Here is a 27,059-nt window from a genome sequence, read left to right as displayed (position 1 = left end):
AGTAATGATTCCTTGCATGAGTATCTATTTTTGAGCATCCCATTAATATTTGCCTATAATTCTAGCCACCGATGATCTTCCCCGGGATGGCTAGATTTCACAAAGATGGATCGTGACCCCTAAAGAACTCCACCTACGTTATTGTTCTCGACCGGCGTCTGGAAGGGTTCATCTCCGCATAGTACATACAAGAGAATACGGGATTCAGTGACTTCAAGCCCTTGCTCCGAGTAGAAACATCACTCAGCTAGCAGTGACGCGGCGGCAACAATAGGAAGTGTTTTTGAAAGTTTTGATTTTGATGCGGCGTGGGTACTCTACATAGAGTAGGGCTGCGTAGCTGCTAAGTCTTGGTCATTGCTTTTAGTAGCCATGCTACTTTTGGTTGTGAGACATACCAGTTAGACTCCAAATCTAGCTAGTCTATGTTGCCTTAAAGTATTCAACACTCCATTTGGCAGCCAGCCTCCAGCAACTAAACGTTTAACGTGAGGCCCCAGCGCCTGTCTGTCTCTGTTGGAAAAGCCACCAACATCAAGACTCTGATATTAAGCGCGATGACAATAATGCACGTTTCCTAGGCAACTTTGCCTTCCGACAAATTACGTTCAAGCACTTTGTTTCGTTTACAGTATTCATAGAACGAGCAATTTCCGTGCTCACGTCTTTTTTGCGCGCACAACTTCAACACACACTCGACAGGGCTTTTGCCACAAAGGAGGCCTAGAGGATATGTATAATACACAATACCTTCAGTGAATGATATTTCTACCCGTAAGATGAAGTAAATATATGAAGGAGGTCAATACCTCACGAGAGATAGGTACATATAGGTTAGGTAGGTAGATACTCTATTGTTTCACGGTTTGCTGCCTTGCATCGTATCATGGTAAGAACGTTTGAAGAAACCTTGCACCGAAAGATCGGCGTGTGGCTTTTTCTGGGATGGTAACCGAGAACATCGACAGGTTCCTAAGCTGGGACCAATTCAAATCGAGGACAGGGGTCTGGAGGCGTTGTTGATGTCGGGAAGCTGGCTGGTCCACACACAACACCCAACCTCCAATCTGTCTTGCAGCTTACGGTGAAAAAAACTCTTGCGGGGTAGCCTTTGTGATCTCCACTTTGCTTGGTGCGATTCGCCGTCTCCTATTCTTCTCGCGCTCAATGGCCCTTGCTCCAAGTGGTGGGTAGGAACTATTGATGCCGCAATCATCTCTCTTTGCGGCCTGGTTGAGGCAAATGTATAAGAAACCTGTCCCGACTCCTTGCGATGGGAACTGCAGTGACTTGGCCATTTTTTTTTTTTCCTTCTGTGCTGTCGAGTCAAACGTAGCAAGCAAAGGGTTTCTTCCGGTGATATTCACTCTTTTTACCTGCGTTTCCTCGAGAGTTCCGATCAGCCTGAGCGGGAGAAGGAATATATTATACAATGGCCCTAAGTAATATGCCTTTCACCGGACTCTACGACGAGAGGGGTACGGCTTGCCCGGCTTCACTTATCCATTGTTCTGTTGAGGTGTCAATACATGGACTTCGAAACCTTGTATCCCTGGGGTTCTTGTTCCAGAATACATCCCGGAACGACTTTGCAGATGCGGTGTTCCATTGTCGTCTCGCCGAAGACTCTTCTGTAACTTTCATCGATTGTAGTGTCGAAAAGTGTACCGACAAATTGATATCGGGGGATCCCGAAGAGCGACTCGAGCCTAGAAAATGTTCGAATATATTACATTTCGGCTCGTTCTTCCAGTGTAACGTTGGGCGTGTGGAGGCTGGAAAGGACGCGGTCATATTTATTCGGTTGGTGTTGTCTCTATTCTTCCGATCCGCATGTTCCCTATTTATCTGTGCTGCTGCAGCCAGCAGTAACCGGAAGCACCTTCTGACGTGTATACCAGCTACATTTATGAAACAGTTGTCGAAGAAAACGCTGTCCACCTCTCCGTTCCTCTTCCTTCGTCCCTAAAGGGGGGAATGGTGACAAGAGCTCATGAGATGTATCCAGTGGAAAACGCAGCGATATTTTCATTCAACGTTGAGTCGGCTATGCCTGGCCAGATCCTGGATGTGCGTTCCGATTCACACTCGATAAGCACGGATATCGAATTAAATACAGCGACTATCGAAGTTAATGAGCCAGTTGTTCCAGTAAGTAACTATGATAGCTGTCCTCTGTGTTTTAGGAAATTTCAGTTTGGTCCAGCCGCTGACATTGAACACGTAACAGGGAAACGACGATTTCCAGCTCACCTTCTTTACCGAGAATTTCTCAGATAACGATTCTGAATCGGAGGGAGGGTTTACAGATTTTAGCGAGTGTTTCCAGAATGATGGGACAGATGTATCGGAGTGTCACACCCCGAGTTACCAGGACTACGAATCTCGGAGCTGCACGACAGGAATAACATGGTGTGACGTTGAAGACGACGACGATGATGATCACTTTGCGGGGCGGTCGTTCCTTTTTACCGAAAGCGATAATGGAAGTAATTACGGTGATCAGGAGGATGAAGACATGGAGGAAGGCGAGGTGTATGGGGCCGAAGGAACTCATGTGTACAGGTATGGAGAGGAGGACGGGGCCGACAACGAAGGGGGAGGGGGGGAGGGGGAGGGGGAGGGAGAGGAGATCTTCTACGACTGCTTAGAGAGCGTTCCGTCGATGGAGTTAGTTGCAGACTGGACAAGAATTCGAGATTCTATGGATTCCTATGTATCCTCTCGGTTTACCTGGTACGACGACTCGGATCCCGAGGACTCAAACGAAGTCTTTTACTCTGAAGGGGAACTTTCGGATGGACCTCATACACCTCGTTTAACCGTTGGAACCTTCTACGATTCCTCTGTGGTACGTTTCTCACCGATCTTTCGTCCCATATCCCAATGCTAAGACCCAATTTAGGAGACCGCCCAAGCCGTATCACCAACCCGGGCAGCTGTCGTTAACATCCCCCGACGAGCTTCAGCAACCTCATCCTCAACCAAATCAATGCTTCTAACACCCCCATCAACACCACAATATTCTCCGCACAATACCTCGCCCTTCAAGCTGCAACAGAGACAGCTAGCACCAGTAGATCCCCGCACTCTCGTCTATGAACTCGATGATCAGCTCCGAAACTCGTCGAGTATGTTTCTAGAGCTCAATGAGTCCTTCTCCAGGACAATAGGCATTCCACTTTCGACCCTTCAGCAACACGAACAATCCATCATGCTCCCAGACATCCGCAAATGGGCCCGCAACGGCATCTGGGCCAGCTTAATTGCACTCCAATACCTCGAATTCAGCGGCTGCAGAGAGCTAGCCGCAAAAGATCCAGACTTTGCTGAAGACTACGGGTTTTTACGATTCTCGCTAAATGGGCCCCTGCTGCGTACTGAGGATTGGGTACAATCCAGGACTGAGGAACTGGCCTTATCGGACTTGAGCAAAGTTGCTCGAGAGCTGTTTTCGCAATAACTGCCGTATTTTCCCCAACAAAACAAAAAATTTTTCTTTTTTCTTTTAGCTTTTTATTGTATGCATTTTACTGCTTTTGTAATTTTTCGGGAGCTTTGTTTTTTTCATGGCCCCATGTTCATTTCTCGGGCGGGCGGGGCGGGCGGGCGCGTTTTCGTTTGTAGTTTTCGCCTGCACTTTTCGTAAGGGCAGGACCCGGGTATTGAAGTTTATGGCGTTAATTGCTTTTTTATTGCTTTTTCAATTCATTTCTTAGGCGCAGGTTTGATTTTTCTTCTTGTAAGTTTGGTTATTTAGGGATCAATATGTGGCATACGATGCATTGAGTTTCTGGGACATGAAGTTTTATGTAGCAAGGGGAAAAAAAAGCAAATTTCGAACTGAATTGGATACGGGTAGAAGAAAAATAGTAGCGTGTTAAGATGGCGTGGTAGACTACTAAGACCCAAAACGAACCGGTTTGTTACTTTTCAGCCGTGCTATGCCTATATGAGCGGGTTGATATAATAGTAATTTTGACGATTTGAGAAGGAGAGTGGGAAAAAAATGTAATGCGCCAAACCCGGATCGAACGGGTGACCTTCAGATTTGTGACTGGTTAACTTCAGTCTGACGCTCTCCCAACTGAGCTATTAGCGCTTGTTGTTTCGTTTCTAGTAAGTCTTAATAAACACTTTGTGTGCTGTTGTGCTGCATGGCGTCGACTAGGTACTTGGTTACTAACGTTATATACTCGCGCGGCCGAATAGATTAGACAGGGGCTTGGTTACTAACCTTATATAGATTAGACAGGGATAAGTATATAGATTAGACAGGGATAAGTATATAGCTTAGCGCGGGTTCCTATATGCGAGTGATGCCTGATGATTTCTCCCGATGTTCCTTACCAGAGAAGCGTCAGGATTTTGAGACTTGGACAGAGTCTTACAAGAGTGGGGGAAAGTTGTACGGGATATTGCACCAACTCCCCCCCACTGTGCCGTGCAGTCACTCGTTTAGAATTTCAAGGACTGTACATCGCGCAAACAATCAGTAGGTACCCGTATCGTCTCAAAGTAGCCTATATTCCAACGTCCTAACCTAATTCTTTTTTTTGACCACTCGGGAATTCTTATTAGCCGAGATGGTTCGAGAGAAGACTATAGAACTATCATTAATGGTAGTTGTAAACCGGTGCGACATTGATCCGGGCGCACGCGGCTGGTGGGTTTCTGTTTCTATATATTGGCGAATTTATAGGTTCAGATGCGTGGGGGGGGGGGGGGGTTCAATGTTCGGCAGCAAAAGATCCAGATAGGAATGTATATGCTTTGTCTCTTCGTTTATAGAGAGTCATTATCTGCTCCTTCAATGCAGATATCGTGAACCCAACAATGATCCATGTCCCGCAATAGAATCACACGATGTCACTCGGACCTATATATGCGGCAGGTCTTAGAGCCCACCATCACGAGCATTAATAGCAGTGGTAAGAACGACATGGAGCCCTCAAGTTCTCAAAAACTAGTCATGCGCACTGTATGGTATATTATCGGCCCTGGCGGCTGCGGAAAATCCACCATTGCCTCCTTTCTCTCGGCGAAGCTCAGTCTCCCCTATATTGAGGGCGATGATGTAATGTTCCCTTCGCGGGCTCTCTCTATGGTTGAGTAGCTAGCTAGCTCAGCTGACAGATCATGCAGTTTCACCCTCCGGCGAATATCAAAAAGATGAGTGCCGGCATACCGCTCACGGACGATGATCGATGGGGCTGGCTCAACACTCTCCGGGATGCTGCGGTTGCTGCTCCGGGAGGAGCTGTGGTTGCATGCTCGTGTCTCAAGAGGAAGTATCGCGATGTCATGAGGAATGTAGGCGGTAATGTTCAAGTGAGGTTTGTTTACTTGCGTTTGACGAGCGAGGTTGTGATAGAGCGGGTTAAAGGGAGGAAGGGTCATTTCTTTGAGGCGACGCTGGTGAAGAGTCAGTTTGAGGCGTTGGAGGAGCCGGGTGAAGAGGAAGCAGATGTAGTCGTTGTGGATGCGGCGGGGAGAAGGGAGCAGGTGAAGGAAAACACCTGGCTGCAAGTGAGTAATTATAAGGTGTGCGGATAGGCTCGTTTTTCACATCTCCTGGATCTTTGTAATGCTTGTACGCCTAAGAAGAAATAATAAGAAGCTATGGAACAATTTTGCATACCGCAGTCTTAGATGAGCACGTTTCAGAAGTTTAGCCACATATGATAGAGGCCTTCCGAGAGGGCTTTTAAATACCACTAACGTAAGTGAAGCCTTCACCTTTCCATTACACTTGCCTCTATGAGTACGTATTTACATGTACTCAAGCAACTGCAAGTCCATTGAGCACGCAGACTGGACTACAAGAATGTACCGTATTCTATTTTATCCACAGATATCCAGGACGGGCTCCACAATAGGCCCACGATGAGGTCTAGTTCAATGAGCTTAAGCCCACTATTGGACTCTAAACCATAGACGGCTGCTTCACTACCAACATCATTTAGAAAGGCCACGTGGAGACCAAAGAGATAACTAGTAGTGGGGGCGAAGGCGTCAACTCCATATTTGATTCCACCATCTTTTACACCATATGTGACCTCCACAGGACCGATATTCTATACTATATTGCTAGTACAGAGCTGATTGCCTGACTAGGACTAAAAATGCAGCAGATTCAAGTGAAAGATTGAGTTAAGCCCATTCTAAATGACCGGAAGTTCGTGAGATGAGAATTAACTGGTAAGTTCTAGTATTGAAATTGCATGGAGCTACCAATACGTGCATGCGCGACGTTATAGAAGTGAATATCTGAGGATTTGTCCAGTCCGGGGGGGGGGGGGGGAGCTCACTACCGCAACATGATATCGATACTATTGCATACGTACTGGATGGATTGTGGGTGCTGTTTTACAAGGCTAATACGTATCTCGATAGTATAGCTCGGTTCAATAAGTGGATCATGGAATAGTAATAGGAGCTAGGAACTTTGGATTACTGCACAAGCTACTCGAGTAACTTTAGATGACTGCACAAGCCACTCTAGTACGGACATCTCATAGCGAATTATATATCTGGCTAATTATAAGTGAGTAGACATCGTTACTACGTACAAAGCTGGATATTAGTAAAGAATTCATAGCGTACTATCCAACTTGGGTTGGACGTGAGCTTGCCCTGGCTATTAATTTTGAAATCGGATGAAATGTCGTTCGACATTTATAGAAATATATCATCATGAGGAATATCACCCCCAGAGCCTCCCCGGTAAAACGGTTCATATTGGTAAATGTTCATTTAACAATTCTCTCTCGATAAGTTAATTACTAATGAATTATTGGGAAGAGAAGCAGCTAAATACGGACCCATCAGAAGAAGAAACGCCATAACACCGGAAATATTATTCCCACAAAACTACAATATTTTCACAAGAAAGGGGGATATCCCCATGATATACAATTAATTACCAGATCTAAGCCCCTTTCGTGGCCCTAATACTTTCCAGCCTCAACACCCTATTCTCCCACTCTCCCAAGTTCTCCTTCTCTTCCGCTTTACTAGCCCCCGAAAACAATCTCCAGCTGCTCTTTTTCTCCTTCTGTTCATTCTGCCCCTCCTCCATCAACTTGATCATAGCAGAAATGTTCTTTGCCGCAACCAATGCACACTCCTTGCACTTTCCTCGCAACTGCGCCAATGGCTCACTCCGATCATACGCTTCCTTACTCCACGCCACCCCCTGCTGGCGGTCCCCCATGGAAAACATGACCTCCCCAATGTACGCCATCGTCACCGCCTCCGCACACGGATCACTGACCACCTCCGCAGCCTTCGAATCCGCCGGGTCCACCGGCGGCAGCACCCTCCTCCTCGCCGCCAACACCCTCGTAAAGATCTCCAGCGCCTCCGGCTCCCTCTCACAGCGCGCATAAAACACCCCCAACTCCGTCGACGCCTTCAACCCCTCCACCGACGACGCCGGAAACACCCCCCCATCCTCCTCCCCCAGCGGCACCGTACACTCAACCCCCCTCACCAGCGCCCTCTCCGCACCCTCCATATCGCCCATAAACGCCGCAATCCTGCTAACCCGCAGCGCAGCAGCAACCTTCAGGTCGGCCCACTCCGCGTCGTCGTCGCGCTCCCGCGGCGTGTCCAGGATGCGCTGGTACCACTCGCGCGCCTCGGCGTGTTGATCTTCCTCTTCGAGGAGCTCGGCGAGGAGCTTCATGGCCGAGATGTACCCGCGGCACCACTGCGCGCTCTGGCCGTCCCAGGGCGGCATGCGCTGCACCGTGTCGCGCAGGACCTCGATGGCGAGCCATGTCTGCGACGGCGCGAAGCGCTGGAGCACGCGGGCGAAGGTGATGCCGAAGCGGGCGGTGCGGGGGAGGGAGGGTGCTGTTGGGCTTGTGCTCTCGACGTAGAGGAGGGCGCCGGTGAAGGCGAGGACGGTGGTGACGAAGATTGCGGTGTAGCCGACGACGACGATGCGTGCTGCGATGAGGGATTCGCGGAGGAGGTATTCGCGTGTTTTGGCGGAGATGAGGCGGGGGTGGTGGCCGGTGTTGTGGAGTGTTGGGCGGGGGAGGGGCGTGGTTTGCGGGGGGGCGTGGCGGCGGAGGAGGTGGGGGAGGCGGGGACGGCGGGTGTGTGGCTGGAGGAAGGAGAGAGGGCGGGCTGTGGGCGGGCGGAGCAGGAGAGGGAGACGGGCCCTGGGGACAGCTCTGGAGGCCATCATTGTTGCTGCAATTGGAGATGTTGTGTTCTGTGTCGTCAGATCTCACTCGGTCGTTGCTTCAACTGTTATCTCTTATCTTATCTGCTGCACCTGTCTATCTAATCTAATCTGCTGCATCTGCACACCTCTGTCCTCAGGTGTCAACTTCAGCTATCAGCTGCTGCCAATAAACCAATTAAACCCCATATATGCAGGGGCCCAAAGCTAACGAAAAACTCGGTCAGGGATCGAGCGGCCCAGGGACATCCACAATCATATGCAATCATATGCAGAATTTCTTTCCCCCCCCCCCCACAGATATGGCTGGCCGGCTCCTCTCAGCTCTGCTATTGAGCTCCAGCCTCCAGTCAGCCATGATTGAAAATCCCTCACACATCTCTCCTCTCTCCTTCTTCTATCCCCTTATCTCTCTCTCTCTACTATCTCTCTCTCTACTATCTCTCTCTCTTCTATAACTCTCTCTAATTCCCAGATTGAACATCTCCAACACCATATTCCACAAACCTAACAACACATTATATCTACAAAATGTCAGACAGCCCCTTCGGCCTCACGCCCGACGAAGTCCTGTACTCGCAGACGCCCATTGACCTGAGCAAGCCGTACGACGAGAGCACCGTCAAGGGCAGCACCATCGTGATTACCGGCGGCGCCAGGGGCATTGGCGAGGGTATGCTGCGTCGGTTCGCACCGCTCGGGTATGCCTGCACCGTCAGTGTGTTGTTGTAGTGGTAGTAGTAGTAGAATGTCCTCTGACAGGTAGCGATTGTGAAAAGCGCGACGGTGGTGATAGGGGATGTAAACACGGCGCGCGGCGAGGCGCTGATCAAGGAGCTGCGGGAGTCGACGGGGAATGAAAAGTATATATACTCAATTGTCCTCGATTTTGATGCAAGAAGGGCGGATGTATACTTACCTCTCTCTTGCTGAACCATAGCCTGCACTTCCTCCATGTCGACGTCGTCTCCTACCCCTCGCAATGCGCCTTCTTCCGCTCCGCCCTCGCCCTCTCCCCCTCCGGCCACCTCAACACCATCATCGCCAACGCCGGCGTCGGCGAAGTCGGCCACTTCGAATCCCCCACTGGCGCACCCGACACCGACCCGCCAGAGCCACCAATGACCACCATCGACGTCAACGTCAAGGGCGCAATCTTCACCGCCCGCCTCGCCCTCCACCACCTCAAGAGCACACCGCCGGGCCAGGACCGCCACCTCCTCTTCCTCGGCAGCCTCGCCTCGTTCGCCGCAGGCCCTGCAATGGCCGTCTACTCGGCGAGCAAGCATGCAGTGCTCGGCTTCTTCCGCTCGCTGCGCCTGTATCCGTCGGCGCGGGATGGGGTAAGGATGAATATTGTGTGTCCGTATTTTGTGGATACGCCGATTTTGCCGCTGGGCGGGAGGACGATCCTGGCGGGGTTGGAGAGGGCGCTGGTGGAGGATGTGGTCGAGGCGGCGGCGAGGTTTGTGTGTGAGCGCGGGGTGATGGGGAGGAGTCTGTGTGTGGCGCCGAGGGGCAGTGGGGGCGTGATGGAGATGGGCGTGGGCGAGATGGAGGAGGTGGAGGTTTTCTCGAGGAGGATTGTGAGGGCGCTGAATAGGGAGGCGGCGGTGAGGGCGTGGGTGCATATGTGGTGGGATTTGTGGGTGCTGTTTGTGGTGGGGCCGATTGTGGGGCTGTTTAGGAAGTATTAAAACGGTGGGTGGGGGTGTTGTGGAGGTGGGGGAGGGAGTGGGGGGGAGGGAGTGAAGGTGGAGATGGGTTGGTTTTTTTTGTAGTTTTAGCTTGGGATACCTTATATGTGGTGAATATTAGCACTGTTCGAGAAGTGTTGGTGAGGTTGACAATACGAGTGATATCCTGTGCCGCAGAAACTCAGTAGCTGTTGATTGATTGATCCCGGATCTCGTCTTCCCTGCAGAGATGTAGCCAAGCCGGCTGATTAACATTTTAGAGTAGTTATTCTAGGCAAACACTGGCCCCAGACGAACCTGACCAGTAGGAGGTGAGCTTTGTGTGCCCCAAACCCCCCTTCAGAAGCACATGAGTTATCGTCGAGCATACAGTTTCTGGAAGAATTATTGCGAAAGTCGGAGCCAAAAGAGTGGGTTTGTTAGTCTGTGCTCGCAGCAAAAAAAAAAAAAAAAAACGTTTTTAAGGGCTAATAGGTCCATTGGGTCGGAATAGAGAACCTACTTTCGCAATACTTTTTACCAGAATCTGTATCACATGGGGAGAGGGTGATATGATCCAAGCCAGATCAGAGATGGGGGGTTAGGTAGTTGAAGGTGATAAACACTGGGTGGTGTTCTTCCCCCAAAGACCAAAGAGCTGATGGTAGTCGAGAGAGATGGTTGGATGAGAGGAGTGAAGTGGGCTCTCTGGATAGCTTTTATGTGTCCTGGCATAGCCACGGTGGACGGGCATTCCTGCTGACCGGACCATTGACCGTGGGTTAGGGTTTCTGCACAATCATTGACAGCGCTCAACACCACAATTATCCATTCAGTACTCAACACCATTTACAGCCCAATTCTCATATATCAGGAGGTATATTTCTATTTCTATATATACTCTATTCTAGTCTATCTATCCACTCCACTCCAACCCCCAAGGTCCACCACTCAAAACGGCACATCCATATCCTCCACCCCCTCCTCCTCCACGCCCACCACCGGCTTCGCATGCTCCCTCACAAAGCCCACAACAACATTCGCAAACTGCTTCCCGGCGGGCAGATAGTGTCCGCCGGGATGATAGACGACTCTCGGCTCGCCCGCATGCTCGTGGACGAGCGCAAGACTGCGCGACTCGTCGACGACGGTGTCGAGGGAGCCGATAAAGTGCAGCGTCGGCGTGGCGATCTTGGGCGTGTAGAAGTAGTCGTAGTGCGGGCTGGGCGCGCGGAAGCCGCTGTAGACGATGCTGAAGCGGAAGGGCGGGTGTGTGGTTGTGAAGGATGCGGGCCGGGAGGGGGCGTGCGCGGGCTCGAGGAGGGAGGTGAGGAGGGAGGTGAGGGCGCCGCCTTGGGAGAAGCCGATGCAGCCGTCGAAGGGGCCCTGGTGATCCACACAGAGTAATCAGTCACCATGCATGTCCCTAGCTATTGCTTCGACGTCGAGGGGAGTTGGGGGGGGGGGGGGGGGTGGGGAACTAACCTCGCTGTCCAGCAGCTTACCCAGGAACGCCCATGTCTCGTTAAGCCCCGTGTACTCCCCCGTCGCATCGTTGCGCCGCCACCACGCCCAGTTGTCGGCGCTCTGCTCCTCCTCCTCCGCGCCGCCCTCGTTACCAGCGCTGGCGGCGGGAGTGTGCCCGGGGAGATCGGAGAGCTTGAGAAGGTGTGGCGCGGTTGGGAAGGAGAGTGTTGTGCCGGCGGGGAGCGACTTGAGGAGGAGCTTCTCGAGCGCTTTGGTCTTTGCGTGGAAGAGCGGGCCGGACTGCGTGTAGCCGTGGAGGAAGAGGAGTTTTAGTGGTGTTGACATCTTTTTGTGTATGTGAGGGTGGGTGGTGTATGTGAGGGTGGGTGGTGTATGGGGGGGGGGGGGGTGATGGGAGGTGGTGAGAGCTGTGGGAGAGCTTGGGTTTTATATGGATGGAAATATTAATCAATATAATCATTGCCCTGCCTGCAGCTGCTTATCAATTCTCTCAAAAGGCGTTAGTGTCAGTCCGGCGCGACCCCTGCAGCACATGCGCCACTTTTTCATCCCACTTCACCTCACCCCCGCCACACCCGGCACCTCCGACGACGCTCGCTCTCACAGCACTCCCGCCGCCCGCACACCGCACACCGCACACTGCCCGCAGATACACAGCACAGCACACAGCACAGCACACAGCACACACACACCCCGCACACACAATGTTCCCCACCGCCTCCCTCCTCGGCAAGCGCCTCCAGCTCGGCTGCTACGTCAACGTGCGCACGCTGCGCGACCACGCAAAGCGCGAAGCCTTTGCGGCTGCGGAGCAGACGCGGCAGGCACTCAAGTCTGCCTCTCCCTCTCCCTGCCCACCTCCCCCCCCCCCCCCCATTGACCCTCCACCCTTCGAGAAGAGTAGAAGGCTAATGGCGGTATAGATACATCTCGCAAAACACGCTCCTGCCGCTGAGGCAGCGCACAAAGGCCATGATCGAGCTGGCGCAGATGGACACAAACACGCGGCCGATGAAGATCAAGAATCGGTGCATCATGGGCGGGAAGGGGAGGGGTGTGATGAGGGATTTTAGGGTGTCGAGGGTGAGTTTTTTCTTTTCTCTTTCCGGTGGGGATGGGTGGAGGGGGGGGGAGGGCTAATGAGTGTGGTGGGGGCGGGATAGTTTCAATTCCGTCTTAATGCGCGCGAGGGGAACATTCCGGGGGTGAAGAAGGCTGTTTGGTAGTTGTGGAGAGAGGGGGAGTATGGGGGTTTGGGGGGGGGGGGGGGCTGGTGCGTTTTGTACATTTTTTAGAGGGAGGGTACTATAAAAACTATTTCTTTTTAGAGGAATTCATAACTACTGGGGCTGTGGGTAGGCAATTAGTGCCGGCGGAGTATTGTTGATTCCACTGACTTATAGCTTTGCCGTACTTTCTGTCTAGACACGAACTGCAGGCAATGATAAAGCTGCATGGTCCCGTTCCGTAAACCCGTATTTTGATCATTTCTGTGCCATTGATCCTTGCCATCTACAGTTGCGTATTCTCTACCACGTTAGGCCAGTATGTCGCCAGTCTATAGCATCAGCGCAGCCCTATTCTTCGAGCTGTCAGCTACTTTTTATGGGGCGCCTTTGTATCAATCTTGAACCAATCTCTCCTAGATCTAGCACTACCCACCCACCCATTTGTTCTCTCTTTCCCTAAAAGGCACCGAAGCCAAACAAAGTATATATCTAGTTTGAACACATATCTTGCTTTGTTTATCCGTTCAATTGATATCATAACATCTGTAAATGTATTGTTCTGGCGTGTTCGTGGCCTTTCTACTATCTATACGTGGGGGGCGCTGTAGAAGTACATGTAACTAGTAACATCACGTTCTCATATTCTGTGAGATGAGATTAGCCAGACCAGTCATGGGCTATATAAAAGAGATTGAACCCGATTGCTCAATCTATAGCTCTGATCCCAGCATATGGCCACCCACCTAGCCAGCCATACGAAGGCTCATGTTGGTAGATCTAACCAATAGCCCGGGTATATCAACTTTAGGCTATCGGGGATTGTACCTAGCCTGACACATGTACCTCCAGCCCAAAGAACACTGCATCACTGATTCTCACTCGGAATGATGACTGTCGACGGTTTTTTTTTTTTGTTTAATTCATTAATTACATATAACCTTATGGTGATAGCAATAAGGAGAGTGTGTTGGTTGATTAAGTCGTTACATACATCACTTGAAGGAGGAAGCTTAATTAAGGAGTGTGATTAATTGATTGATTTATAAGTCATAGACGTTTAAATTTTTTAGTTGGGTAGTATCTATATTGAGTGGGTTTGTAATTAAAGGTTCTTTGAAAAAGAGACAAAGGGCGGGTTACTGCCTTATTGGTTAAAAACCGTTCCGATGGTACTTGTGGAGGTTCTTGTTTCTGCTTATCGGCACTCTGACGGGTATGAGGTTGGGTTTTGTTTTGTCTCTGATAGTGTGTGTCCCAATTTTAAGGTAAAGTAACGTTGGTATAGAACACCCGCCAAGATCAACCACCCAATAAATTTGGCGGGAGCTTTAGGTTTTGCACCTTCAAAAATGAGGTGCCCCACCCCGTAGCTACTTCCAACTCGTCACCGCCGTTCATCCACACATCAGTCACCACCACCAACAAAATCTCTTTACATCCCCGCTTCTTGTCTTAAATTTCTCATGAATTCAGAAAACGCCCACTTAATGCCGACGCCCAAAATGCCGATGGTAAGTTGAAGATCCCACCGATTCTTTTCTTTCGATTATTGCTCACATTGCAAAATTAAAATAGCAGCCTATTGGCCTCCTGTCCTACGACCACATAATTTCTATCCTTTGTGCCTTTTCCAGCTTCGGGGATCTTTACAAATTCGCTGCTCTCAACCGCGGATTCTATTCCATCTTCTCGCGCTACAGGACCCAAATCGAGCACAAAGTGGCCCAAAACTTCATCGGGGATCGGGAATCATGGGAGAATGCAAAGGTCATCCTCATCTACCAACGGGCGGCGACCCTACGTATGAGTGCCCCGGCCCATAATTTTCCGTACAGGCTAGAAAACACAGAAGTTCCGGAGGCCGCCCTCAAGGAGAAATTTGTCTTTATGCCGGGAGAGCTTAGACGACTGGTCTTCCACAACTTTGTCTTTACACAGTGCATCAATGCGTATGATCCTATTCTCGAACATGGCTTGGACGGCCCCGTTGACGTATTCTATCACATGGCAGCTGTTGCCTTCAAACGTGTATACATCCCGGGGTTCAACGTGGTGTTCAATACGGGTAGACTAGCACCGTGTTATTCCAACTACATTACGAAATTATTGACCCAAAACCTATTGGACATGAAGTTTTGGGCTGAATTCAATTCTCGAAAGAATGCCACTATCTGTATCTTGATGCTGGAAATGGTCTACTTAGTACTACGGGGTTAGCCTCCGGAGGAATGAATGGTGTTCATGCCAGTCGTGTATTATACAAATTGGTGTGGAGTTACGAAAAGAATATAACATAGGTATGCACTCACCACCATCCTTCCCTTAAAAAAGCAATAGCTGACTCTGTAAGCCGCAGGATTCGATAACAATATCTTGTGATACGTCTTGAATTGGGTAAAACGGTAGATCTGGAAATATAAGGTTCGTATTATCTTAAAAAGTTTAAAAACAACAACTGAGTTTAGTCAAGAAATAGCAGAGCATAAGAAAGGGCCACGATAAAATCGAGCGGAGGATACAATATTGAACGGTCTTTGTTCCGCTACACCGCGATTCCACACCTGAGGCTAACGTCTCTATAAGGTGAAGCTCTCCATTGGTTGCTTAGAGAGGAGGTGCGCCGCCATAACCTAAGTGTTGCATGCGAGTATGAGATAAACAAAAAAAAAAAAAAAAAAAAAGGAAGAAAAACTCGCTGTGCTGCGTATCGTTCTAGCTTGAACATGCGATTAGAAAATCCTTTATTTTGGGGTAGTTAGCGAATAAATACAAGGTATCCTACATATCACAACGTCAGCATTGTTGATTTATCATAAAAACGTTATGCCGTAACTCTAAGACTGGAAAGGAGACCATTAACCATATGTACCTCATAAACCTAGGATCTACAAGTTCTATTCAAGAAAAGAAATTCCATAAGGACTCCAGCACATATAACGATACTAGAGCGTTTCAGCATGAATTCACATATGTCTTTCACTTCCAAGTAGTTTTCAGTTGGCACCGCATGCGTCGGTCCGGCCAAGGTATACGGATGGGAAATTCAGCTTATAGAGTACAGCGGTGTAGATACCTAAGTGCCAGGAATCGAGAGGAAGAGGTTGTATTCGCTTCTGGTGATTACGTTTGTTTAGTATATATAGTAGTAAAAGGTGTACCTTGCTGCATCTGTGTGTACAATCCCAACGTACATGCAGCATACCTACCAGCGAATATTATCGCTGGTATGCCCATGTAAAAAGCGGTAAAAGAGTGATAAGTTACCAGGCGTAGACTTTCCCCCAGACTTGGTGCCCTGGGGTTCGGAGAGATGTTGGTTGTGAGAATGAAGATGTCGGAGAGAGGTATGAGAGCTACATCATGTAGTCTTGGCTCACGGGTAGTCACTCGCTATCCTAATGTGGCATCTTAAGGAAAAATAATCTATGTCATCACTATAAAGACACATAGGGTAGATACTAGGATATATGGCATGTGTTGACATGCTCTTGTGGCAGTGATGAAGTACATACATGGCCAAGGGCATCATGCCTTCTAGACCACGCCCCCTTACGATACCATTGCAGTCCAATCAAGCATATGCCTTCCGGACTATCAAACATAACTACAGGGTATTCTCAGGCCGGATCGTCTCTTGCAAGATGATAGTCTCCCTACACGTGCATAGGAGCTGAATAGCCGGGTGTTTTATATCGGTGTGCTGGCTGATTGGCGAAGTTGTTGAAACATAATAACAGTTCGGCGAGGCCTTCAGGTCGATCCGGGCAAAGTTCCTGTTACTAATAACGATATGATAAACACAGAAAGTATCTACTCACGCGGCCGCGCAAATACGTTAAGGTTTTCGACTGGCCTATTAAATCTCTTCTAGGCACGTACTCTCGTGATGATGATTGCTTTAGCTCTGTTCGAGAATACGCGATTGAGTGATATATCACAGGATTCACAGCGGAGAAACCCTTTTTTTTTAGGGCTAGCTAGCGATCCTCAAGCCTCATCTCCGGTGTTGGTATTCAAATGACGAATTTGAAAGAAAGCTTGTCCATAACCTGTTTCCCGTGCTCCCCTGGATAGTCAACATCCCGGCAAGACCTGCAAGCTAATACGGACACGGGACAAGCGCAGCCGCGATACGGGCAAACTGATAGGTAAGAAGTGATTCTGTTTTGATGTCTTGCACAGGCGTGTTTCTTGAGACTCGCAACGGCTACCTAGGAAGAAAGGGGTCTGAGAGCCCATAATTCTAACGGGTATACTAGAGACTGTTTATTGGGGTGCCGTGGCTTTGAGGGTTCATTGTGCGGGTGGCCCCGTGTGGCTTGATAGCTAGGACCTCAAGATACAAGAGCCACCGTGTAGTAAATCTCAATTGAGATGAACTAATGATTGGTAGAACATCCTTTGGCTTGATAGTAGATACGTGTGCTTAAGGTCTGGTCTCATTGTTGTTGTCTTAACCAAAAACCTTAACTCAGAGCCGCAGCGATCAGTCCTCTATTTTTGTCGTTTGATATATGAATGACAGAAGATGCAACCTCATATTGTACGAAAGTTCGCCTACAAGGAATATTCAGTAACTTATTCGCTACATACATGCATGTACCCTACCGGTTGACAATAATGTCACAGGGTTTAGCATATTAGATTCTTGGCAAAGACACTCTGTAGTCGTACGGGGAGTGCCCTTCTTCTGAATCTTCCTCCCCAAGCAGGCGGTCTCTATTTTCCCCTCACAGTTTCAAGACTCCAATGCATCATCGTGGACCCCGAAACTTGGTTCAATCTCCACATTTTTCATGGGCAGCTTGTTTTTTTTTGCTGACGTCATTAGAATGAGGAGGAGGAGGCAAAACATCGAAAGTGGGATTCCGCAATTCCTTGCATGGCTGTGTCCGTCGCAAATATAATCTATCAAAATTGTCCATTGCAATATCAGCAGTTGCCTGCTCCTTCCTTGTCCGAAAGCCCTATATTCGGCTGCTGTTATCTTAAACCTGGCAACAAAGATTAAACCTCAGGAGCCCAGGAGAATCTCGGATGGTCGGGTTTCCAGAGTGTAAAGTACAATACACAACACTACTACAAGGGTCACCCCTTTTTCAAACCATATTTCTCTGGTACACTGCGTAGTAGCGGCTGCGGAGAGAGGAAGTAACTGTAAATATAGATGATAATTTTCGCAGGTAAATGTGCAAACAGCCGTTGGCAGCGGAACAAAGCGTTTAAATATCGCGCATATGGAAAACCTCAAGTCTTCAGGATAACGGCTTGAAGCGATTTTTGGAGCAAATCTTGTTTCCATCTGTCCCAGATCTGTGCAATGATGGGACGAAGAACTCAAGAGGGGCTGTAGGTGATTGGTGCGTCAGGGATGTTACTGCAGGGGCAGGTTTCACCACCCGCGTGTTTGCAACACCCAGTCAAGCAAGTGCTCAGTTTTTTGCCCCTGGGCCCTGGATTCATACTCATCGTGCTGTGATGTAGAAGCGATGAGCCTTGGGTTTATGTCTGTGGGACAAGCAGCTCTAGTATCCCAAATGGCGGACTGTGCTCTCGTTAACTATGTGAATCATAATAGCTAGACGGGGCGATCTTGGGGGTTCTCAGGGACGCCTGTATGGTTCCAATTCTGAAAATACTGGACTGTTTTCAGGAATACACACTCTTTGTACCCCATTTAATCCAGTCATTTGATTGCTCGCGCGTCAGGACTTGCAAGAACCGGGAACACACTTCTCATTCAAACCAACAAAATTCAACACTAATATCCATTGGATATTAACCACCCGGGCTATTCTAGTAGAATTGCCCTTCCCTTACCAAGAGGTACTAGGAGAAACCTCGCAGTAGTTCATTTGGATGAACAGATATTTGTGATCCTTTGCAGCAGATCGATTCATTGGTTGGTTTTAGTCCCTTCCTTCCCTTCGTCTCCTCTCTTTCCCCCCCCTCCCAATCCACTTGTCTCTTTTGTGAGAGAAGCAGTCGCTCATTACAGTCGTTCTTTTCAACGTGTGGTCAGGAACTTCAGACGGAAAATTTGATAGCATCAAATCACGACAGCAGTCATTTCGACATACGATCAACGACATACATCAATAAACTCCCAAGTTGGAGTAAGCTTGAAAAGGTGGCTGAGGTTACCGTTTGTGGAAAGTGATGCTTTTGCTGGAACATACGGCCATTTCTACATTCGACCACGGTTGGAATCTTTGAGCTACTGCTGTGACCTAACAATTCGCGGTCTCCTGTCTCGGTCGCATCAACAATCTCGGTTTCGACTTTCAGTATTCGGATTGTGGCGCCCTGTCTTTCGTTAAGATTTGTTTGAATTATTCTTGCTGAGCAACTTTCATTTTTTATTCGCTCTACCCATATTATTACTTGTCTGAAAAAGGCCCACTACACGCATCAGTCACCAACAAAGAAAATTAGCTGGAAAAATACACCACACATATCGCAAGTTCAAAGTCTCGAGAATTGATAGTTGAAGTGTTTCTAGAAACTCCAGCGACAGCACCGCTGAGCGGTTAAAGCTCACTTATACCGGTCGCATACGTATCAGAAAAAACAACTGCCGCGTCTGTTGTACTTCCAGTCTACCAGGGTTAAGGACTTACTTGCCTTACCGACTCCAGATTTTGTAGAAGAGTAAGCAAAAGTACACGGCTGAATCGAATCGACTTTTTTTCCCCGCATCATGAGCCAATATAGGGATCCTTTTATTGGAAGAGGAGAAGTGAGTGGAGGAAGTAGCGGAGGAAGTGGATCCAGGAATAGAAGAAACAACGAAGAATATATGTATCAAAGGAGAGAAGAGGACGACGGGTCTCAGTACTCACCTTCAAGTGAGTACTCGTCGATCCATGGCTTTCCTGCAGTGCCTACCGACATGGGCAGCCGGTCCTCAGCCCGACCGATTCAGCAGCCACCTCGAAGGCCTCAACAGCCCATGTCGTCTCGACAAGGTGGAAATGGAGGACAACAAAGTTTTCCAATACCTCCAGTGCCCAGAACACCTGGTAATAATAACAGTAATGGGAGCCGAGGGCCTCCACCACCACGACCAGTAAGACGGGATTATGTCCCCTCAAACTTAGATTCGTCTGAAGTCCAAGAAGTGCAGCAAAATCCCAATTTCTCGTATCGTTTGAACCAACAGCCAGTTAGGACTCAGACCAGGTACTCCCAGCAATCGGATGACGAACACAGTCCAATATCGCCAGCGAAGCCTCCAACAAATCGTCCGTCCGCGTCCAGCTCACGGTCGATATTTATCGGCTTTGACCCCTCAAATCCCCCGCCCACCGACCCAAATTCTTTGGGAGTGATACCAAATTTTCCTTCCGTGCCGCCTGCTTCTGGATCAAACAGGAAATCTTCGGGCACTGGTCCTCCTCCGTCTGCGCGTCGTGGAACATCTTCTTATTACTCCCAACAAGCATTGATGGTTTCTCCAATTCCAGAAGAGTCGTCAGGGTCGGACCGCCATGGGTCTTACGCTTCGAGTACAGCGATCCCTTCTAACTGGGCCGCTCCCGAAGAGGTGGAGGAGTACTACACCAACCGCCGTAATGATGTCCATAGTGATAGCGACGAATCCGATTCTAGGTTTCCAGAAGAAACTTTTCACGACGTTGGCGAAGAAAGAGGGTTGGTTAGACAGGCAAGTCTTGGGCGAAAATCGAGGCCTGTCATTACAGAAATTAAGAGTTCTGGTGGAGGAAAGTTGGCCGCTGCATCCAGTAAATCTTCAAGTGAGTCGTTTAAGACGGGCCGTAGCGCGAGTGGTTCAGTCAGTGCCGGGCGTGGAACATCGAGGTCGCCAGCTGAAAAAAGTTCCCCAACATTGAACCCCGTCGTAGGGGGCTCTGGAGCTTCTCTGCCGTACCTACCCAGCCCGCAAGCTCAATCACCAGTTTCTTCATCAACAGAAAGTGACTCTCCTATCATCACACCCCCACTTGCATACACACCTGGAGACTACATGAGTGAAAGATTGAGTTTCCCGAGGCGTGCCTCGCAAAGCAGTTCCCCGGCATATGAGCTCCAGCCTACTGCAGGTACAGCCCCAAGAGCTCCTCCTCCTGCTGCTGGAGGTTTGGCGGGACGGAGAATTCCACCAAGGTTGAATCTTGATGCTGTTCGTGAAGCAGAGGCTAGAGGTAGCTTGACTAGCTTGCCTGATCTAATCAGACGGGCAACAAAGCTTGCTGCTGTTTTGGAGACTGGGAGGCCAGATTCAAGGTGGGGGGGCAGAGGGGCTAGCTACATGGATAGTTCGTCTGGTGGTATGATTAACCCTAATTACTTTAAATTCTCGGCATATGTTGATGGTAATCTTATATGTGTTTAGGCCGAAGCAGAGACACTGACTCAATATCTGACATTTTGGCATCTTTCCCTCCTCCGGTTCTCGCCCAAGGGAAGAACCGAAACTCTCGAACACTTTCCCAATGGCCACTACCAGGTGATTTCACACACGAAAATGAATCCTCAATTCGACCATCTAAAAAGCAGGGCCGCCGAGTTTGTGGCTTGCCATTGTGGGCTTTCGTCCTTCTTGTTATACTTGCGCTCCTCGTCATCTGCGCTGCAGTTATTGTACCCCTTCAATTAGTAAATCTATCGAAATCGGACAAAAATGGCAATAACGATTCTGGCAGAGCTCTTGTGGCTGAATGCAAAGAAAAGAATCCTTGTCAGAATGGTGGAGAGAACATTGCAACTAGTGATTTCTGTGGCTGTGTTTGCACAAACGGGTTTACTGGATCGGACTGTACGCAGATGGCTGATTCAAGTTGCACTACTGTTGACTTGAAGGATCGCAACGGCGGACGGATTAAGGGCATCCAGAATGTCACGATGGGAAATGCTTTGCCGAGACTTTTTGACATTGCTGATCCGTACTACAATATCGAGCTCGACATGGCAATGTTATTGGCGGTCTTCAGTAATGAATCCATCTCTTGCACTGCGCAGAATGCACTTGTTACGTTCAATGGAGAAGCCATACCCGACAGTGCCACTACCACAACCGCGAAGAGGGAGCTGGAAGCAGCCATTGCTGAATTGGAAAAAAGGCAGACAGCCATAGTGACAGATACCGCTACATCAACGGCAGCCGCAGCTACAACTACTGCAACTGGAACTTCCTCCACAGATTCGAGAACAGTTGAACTTGATTCGGATGCAATTGACTTTGCAAGAGTGGCCGTTCTATATCTCACCAACGCCCAGACACTCACGATTGCCAGCGAGGCCCAGTCCCAATTACAGGCATATTTCACTGCGGGGAGAGATTTTGGTGATCTTTCAGTCGGCAACAATATCACGGTCGATTTTGATAATCGTAGCATCGAATTATCAAACGGAAGTATTATTGGAAGCGCCGCTGCAAACTCGACGAATACTACCACCGCGACAGAGACGGCATCCGCAAAGATCAAACGAACAATGGAAAGTTATTTTGTTGCTTGATTCTTTTCAAGTATACAAATCTAATTCTCCCGCCCCCAATCCTTCTCTTCATTACGTCTTTCTTTTATGCATTCTTTTTATTTTTACTTTCTTTTCTTCCGAGATTGTTCTATGGACAATATACTTAAGTATCTTCTTTTATTTCGTTTCTCTCATTACTTACTTAATTCGTCTTTTTTGTTCTGGGTTTAAGCGACCAAATGAAGCTGGCATGCTGTGTTCCTTCCTTCCCGTTACGCGCAAGGAAGGATATGCAAGCACTTTATAAAACCGGCGGAACTCTGTAGATAAATTAGTGTATAGTGCTAGGCGGCGGGATATTGTGTAATAGCTGGTTGGGCGGGGACTCTCCTACTACTACTTTTTTTTCTATTCTCATTCCTTAGAAAGGCTCCTTATTTTTTTTCTTCTTCTATTCTTTGGATTTATTCTTTTGATTGTATCTTTTTTTATGTGAATACGGTTAGGTTAGGTCTTTCTAAAAAGCGGTTGCGGGATGAGTGGAAATGAGATAGGAATATTGGGTTTCGGGAATATCTATCCAAATTGCGGGAAAAAGAAAGAAAGAGAGTGTTGTGCCCAACACAACCCAACCTAACCAACGTACTTGTTTACCACGAAAAGAACCAGAAAATGCAGTTGCTCAGGGCAAGGATTATTTGTATAGGGTGGCGGTGATCTCTCATACAAATTATCCCTATTTCCGTCACTTGCATTTTCTGGTTCTTTTCGTGGTAAACGGGTACAAGGCCAACTACGCCAACCAACAGTGAGTGTCGTTATCCATTGGTCGCACAGAAGTGCAAATACCCGCCGCCCTGTTAATGACGTGGATATCGATAACACCCACGACAGGCCAGCGCAGTGGAACCACGTTCACTACGAGTGGCTCCTTACACCCACATTTTGTTTTGTTAACGAGGTGCAACTTTAACAACCGATTGCGCACTAGTTATTAATAATATTAGGTTTATTTTTGGAATTCTACTCTACACTGCAGCAGGGTCGCTGGCGATTGGTGGGATATTTGCACTTTAATAGAGTGCTGGCTACAGATCCACACTGGTAGTGTTGCTTACTCGACGCCCGATTTTTCTACTGCAGAACACCTGACCATGGACGGACGTTGTGTATATATGCATACCATCTTAGTATAATTTCCAAGGAATAGAAAGAGCATAAATATTAGTACCAACGTAAGGAGAGAGGCACATGAGGTTTCGGCATATTCTGCTGGCAACCATTCGGTCCCAAAAGAAACATTCTACCAATGGAGAACCCGCTGTCTCAAGCCAAGAAAGCCATGTCCTCTGCTCGCAAAGAACCTACCATGCTCGACTAAGGCTGCCCAAACAATTCATCGAGCACGCTCTTCTCATCGACGACACGACGTCGTCTCCCTAGTTTCACACTGTGTGCCCGCAATGCCTGACCCAACCCGACGGATTTTGCGCATGAGTTGACAGTGAAAGAGCAAGGACCACGCCAGGCATAAGCCAAACTTATGATATGCATGTAGTAGCCCTACTGCAAGGGGCTTTGTATGCGCATCTTCTGGATAGGTACTCGGATGGGTAAGCTGGGAATTGCCTCATGATACACCTCTTGCCCGGATTCCCCGACCCTATCAACAAAAGACTGCCTATCTTTTTCTTATCTGTTGGCGAATGTTGCCCTGACTCAGAACGTTGATCAAGATCGACATAACCTTCTTTCTGGCGGCAGATGTGAGTAAGCTTATATACCGGTGAGCGTAGGCACACTTCTGGCATCACGTGGGTGGGGTTAGCACGAGGATCAAATATAAGCTAGCCTTAGGAATCATGACTACATGTAGTGCTACGGAGGAGGTAATATCGCGAGGAGTGAGTTAGCAGTAGTTTGCTTCACGTCTGTCTATCCCATCCGATTTTCTGACATTGTGTTATGTTAATATCTTCCAATGCATGGCTCAAAACTAAGAATCCCAAGGCATTCATAGACCTGAGACTTGAACAAAGTTCTGATATCCCTGGAATGACGAATGCAGCCGCATGCGAAGTTACTCTAGCCCAGTGCCTTCCTGCCAACCTCATTTGGCAGGCTCGAGTTTCCAGGTAACAAAGTCCAAGAGCCACAGTGAAGATGACAGCGAGAAGAGTTAATTGACGATTAGGGTCTCGTGTATTTAAATGTAACCATCAGCCTGGTCTTCGCCAAGAGCGATGATGTTCTAGTAACGCCGTTTAGATCCGTCGTGATGCTGAAACACGATGACTGCAGACAGTTGATGCAGCGGGCCGAATCCCTACCAGCAGGGAATTTCAAGTGGCCTCTATCAACTCCACATGAGGCTGCGCTGTTAATTGGTCGAGACTTGACGGAAGTTCGTGACGACAATCATCAAGAAGAAGATAAACCCTGCAACCCCACCGTATGAACGCGTCACCGGTGGGCGTGGGGAACTATCCAGAGAATTTACCGTCCATACTAGATATACAGAACTTACATGTAGTAATGCTTATTGTTAATGCTGCCTGGGAAACCTGTAAAAGATATTGGGTGAAGATTGTGAACGGGGCCGTGTATAATTATCCCTGTAAACGTACATGTAGCCTCTAGCGGGCCTACAATCTTCACGTGCGTGGGGAAAACTGAGTTCTGGCTTCATCTACGACTTTGTTATCATATCATCCTTTTGAAGCTTACGAATACTCGTGAAACAGCTTTATATATAATAGACGACTACGTCATGTAGATATGCCAATTGCGCTTTAATGAAGTAAAATATGGCCTCCAATCGGAGAGATATCCTTTATACTGGCAATCTCTCAAACCATTTTGAGGTTTACAGTTCCGAGTGAGATTTCATGAGAGAACGTTTGACCACTCCATGAATCCAAGAAGAGTTTCTCCCATACTCATAGGTAAGGTGCGCATCATAAATCTGCCATCGTATTACAATATATCCGATTTCGGGTCCTCCTATTTGACCATGTCTTACATTTCCCTCAAGACTCTATCCACTCACTTGCCGCCTCGAAAACCCCACCCCATCCATTCTCGCCCTTCTTGAACTCCTTCAAGTCCAGCATCTCCGCCTCCCCGATCCCTGCACCATAAAGATGCGGAAACTCTTCTCCAATCCCACCATTTACCACTGATCCCTCCCACCTCAGACCCTCTTCGACCCTCTCGATCGGGATTTTCAGCAGCCACACACTCTCTGTATCGCCCATAAACCTTCCTACAACCCCCGAGACTTGCGTAGATGTGCACATGTGGATAAACCCATCCCCCGCGTCCAGTGGCGACAGCGGCAAAGCTTCGGGAAGAGGCGAGGGTGGAGCCTCTGGGAGGATTTTATACAGATGCCTTGTCCTAGCTCGAATCACTTGGGACTCTAGAAACGAGAGCTTTGAGAGCGTCGTGAGGAGCTGTGGAATAACATCGACGCAGGTGGTGAGTTCTGACTGGGTAGTCCTGAGCGCCTGTGGTACCAGAATCCCAAACCACCGAAGAGGGTCTCTTGGGTCTGATTTTGGAGTCTTTTTGGCGGCTTCACTGTCCTCCGGTTTCTCGTCTCCAACGTCTTCCTTTTGACCATCTTCTTTCTCGCCATCTTCTTTCTCCTGGGCCTCCTCTTTCCCACCTTTACCCTCTGTCACCTCAATCGGGGTTTTCTTTCCCTCGAAAATAATCCCCTCATCTCCCTCTCTAATCTCCACACCCCGCATTGCAACCATCCTCTCGTCGTAGAAATCCTGGCCGAAGCGTCGCCCCGGCGTATTGAAGTTCGCCTGCGCGAGCGCCATAAAGCCGTTCGAGAAGCCGGAAGCTAGAGTGGCGCATTGCGATTGGTATGTATCGATTGTATCGAGATATGCGAGCATGAGCTCGTCTAGGTGGTCGGACATCTTCAATTGCTGGCGGGGTGGGCGTTTGGGGTGAGGTTGGAATTGGGTTGCGGTTGCGTTAATGCAGGCTGTGCCAAGTCCTCGGATGCAGGGAGGCGAGACATCGGGTGGCTTGAGAGGTGAACGAGATGTTCCGCGGCTGCAATTGAGGGCGCTCTGGTGGAGATGTGGGGAATTCGGTAGTAGTTGGTGGGGGGTGAATGCGGACGGGTACCGTCAGTTAATACCTGGGTGCATGTACCTTGATTTAGTGGCAAATTGACAAGGAATCATTCAAACTGAAATAGGCTACGGTACTGTAATATAAGTAAGCTTGGTATAGATAATAGAGCAGCGGTTCTTATTGAGGAAAGCTGAGGGGTGATTGTTTGGGTAGACTTTGTATTAGTTCGCTCATCGAATAAAGTTCCAGAGTGTTCGGAGATACCAAACCCATACATGTGATGTACGAGTGATATGCCATGATCTTAGGAGCAGGGATCATACTACGTCGCCAGAGTTCAAATTACCAAAGTTTTCGTGGGATGAAGGGAGTTACAGTGGCGAGCGGTTTTGAGCCCTACAATAATTAGCCCATGGCCAAGATATCTATGCATCTATCCCAAGAGCTGATACCAGAGATGAAACACACATGATGCTTTCTGTGAGATCGTATATTGAAGAACGAGACCTAACTAGATTCCTGTGTAACAAGTAGGATTGTGCTACCTACACCAAATCGAGAGATATGTAAATTACTTAAAACCGTAAAACTTTGGCCGTGCCGCTACCCTATTAATTGTTCAGCCGCTAAGCCTATTTTAGCGACCTGGATAGTTGATTTTCAACGTCGCTATGGTAACCAACGTGGGTGAGCTGATATTCAATCAACATGTCAAAATCATCATTACCTTAATTTAAAAACCCCCCAGGCACGAAGAGATAACATCACCGAGCAGAAGAGAGCGTCAGTCAGATTGTAGCTGGCATTACACCGCGGGTAGGGCGATAGTTGGGAATTGGGGTAATATGGGCATTTGGGTTTGAGTGAGCTCAGCTTTGGAGGGGTTTACTGTTTAAGTTAACGACTACATCTTTAGAACCTTCTGTGGGT

General features: G+C 48.6%; 9 protein-coding genes across 9 annotated transcripts; 6 read left to right on the top strand and 3 right to left on the bottom strand.

Annotated features, from left to right (window-relative positions):
* Positions 1 to 1,432: 1,432 nt before the first annotated feature.
* LAJ45_06696 (uncharacterized protein) lies at positions 1,433 to 3,463 on the top strand (the record flags this gene model as incomplete). The annotated part of the gene is made up of 4 exons (XM_046116258.1): positions 1,433 to 1,803; positions 1,902 to 2,151; positions 2,231 to 2,851; positions 2,906 to 3,463. 4 exons carry the CDS (start codon positions 1,433 to 1,435, stop codon positions 3,461 to 3,463), a joined length of 1,800 nt encoding a protein of 599 aa, XP_045970461.1.
* Positions 3,464 to 5,139: 1,676 nt separating this feature from the next.
* LAJ45_06695 (uncharacterized protein) lies at positions 5,140 to 5,556 on the top strand (the record flags this gene model as incomplete). The annotated part of the gene is made up of 1 exon (XM_046116257.1): positions 5,140 to 5,556. The coding sequence occupies one exon, from the start codon at positions 5,140 to 5,142 to the stop codon at positions 5,554 to 5,556; it is 417 nt and encodes a 138-aa protein (XP_045970460.1).
* Positions 5,557 to 6,931: 1,375 nt separating this feature from the next.
* Positions 6,932 to 8,200, bottom strand: LAJ45_06694 (uncharacterized protein; the record flags this gene model as incomplete). Its single annotated transcript, XM_046116256.1, has 1 exon — positions 6,932 to 8,200. The coding sequence occupies one exon, from the start codon at positions 8,198 to 8,200 to the stop codon at positions 6,932 to 6,934; it is 1,269 nt and encodes a 422-aa protein (XP_045970459.1).
* Positions 8,201 to 8,728: 528 nt separating this feature from the next.
* Positions 8,729 to 9,894, top strand: LAJ45_06693 (uncharacterized protein; the record flags this gene model as incomplete). The annotated part of the gene is made up of 3 exons (XM_046116255.1): positions 8,729 to 8,898; positions 8,977 to 9,060; positions 9,138 to 9,894. The coding sequence occupies 3 exons, from the start codon at positions 8,729 to 8,731 to the stop codon at positions 9,892 to 9,894; spliced, it is 1,011 nt and encodes a 336-aa protein (XP_045970458.1).
* Positions 9,895 to 10,824: 930 nt separating this feature from the next.
* On the bottom strand, positions 10,825 to 11,685 carry LAJ45_06692 (uncharacterized protein; the record flags this gene model as incomplete). Its single annotated transcript, XM_046116254.1, has 2 exons — positions 10,825 to 11,259; positions 11,359 to 11,685. The coding sequence occupies 2 exons, from the start codon at positions 11,683 to 11,685 to the stop codon at positions 10,825 to 10,827; spliced, it is 762 nt and encodes a 253-aa protein (XP_045970457.1).
* A 380-nt stretch (positions 11,686 to 12,065) lies between these two features.
* On the top strand, positions 12,066 to 12,587 carry LAJ45_06691 (uncharacterized protein; the record flags this gene model as incomplete). Its single annotated transcript, XM_046116253.1, has 3 exons — positions 12,066 to 12,193; positions 12,285 to 12,444; positions 12,525 to 12,587. The coding sequence occupies 3 exons, from the start codon at positions 12,066 to 12,068 to the stop codon at positions 12,585 to 12,587; spliced, it is 351 nt and encodes a 116-aa protein (XP_045970456.1).
* A 1,505-nt stretch (positions 12,588 to 14,092) lies between these two features.
* On the top strand, positions 14,093 to 14,807 carry LAJ45_06690 (uncharacterized protein; the record flags this gene model as incomplete). The annotated part of the gene is made up of 2 exons (XM_046116252.1): positions 14,093 to 14,101; positions 14,166 to 14,807. The coding sequence occupies 2 exons, from the start codon at positions 14,093 to 14,095 to the stop codon at positions 14,805 to 14,807; spliced, it is 651 nt and encodes a 216-aa protein (XP_045970455.1).
* A 4,483-nt stretch (positions 14,808 to 19,290) lies between these two features.
* On the top strand, positions 19,291 to 22,070 carry LAJ45_06689 (uncharacterized protein; the record flags this gene model as incomplete). The annotated part of the gene is made up of 2 exons (XM_046116251.1): positions 19,291 to 20,881; positions 20,947 to 22,070. The coding sequence occupies 2 exons, from the start codon at positions 19,291 to 19,293 to the stop codon at positions 22,068 to 22,070; spliced, it is 2,715 nt and encodes a 904-aa protein (XP_045970454.1).
* A 2,990-nt stretch (positions 22,071 to 25,060) lies between these two features.
* On the bottom strand, positions 25,061 to 25,966 carry LAJ45_06688 (uncharacterized protein; the record flags this gene model as incomplete). The annotated part of the gene is made up of 1 exon (XM_046116250.1): positions 25,061 to 25,966. The coding sequence occupies one exon, from the start codon at positions 25,964 to 25,966 to the stop codon at positions 25,061 to 25,063; it is 906 nt and encodes a 301-aa protein (XP_045970453.1).
* Between the last annotated feature and the right edge of the window lie 1,093 nt (positions 25,967 to 27,059).

This window comes from Morchella importuna, assembly GCF_003444635.1.
Source record: "Morchella importuna strain M04M26 chromosome Unknown Morimp01GS020, whole genome shotgun sequence".
NCBI classification, from domain to species: domain Eukaryota; kingdom Fungi; phylum Ascomycota; class Pezizomycetes; order Pezizales; family Morchellaceae; genus Morchella; species Morchella importuna.
Note: the sequence above shows the minus strand (reverse complement) of the source record. Positions and strands in the feature narration are given on the sequence as shown.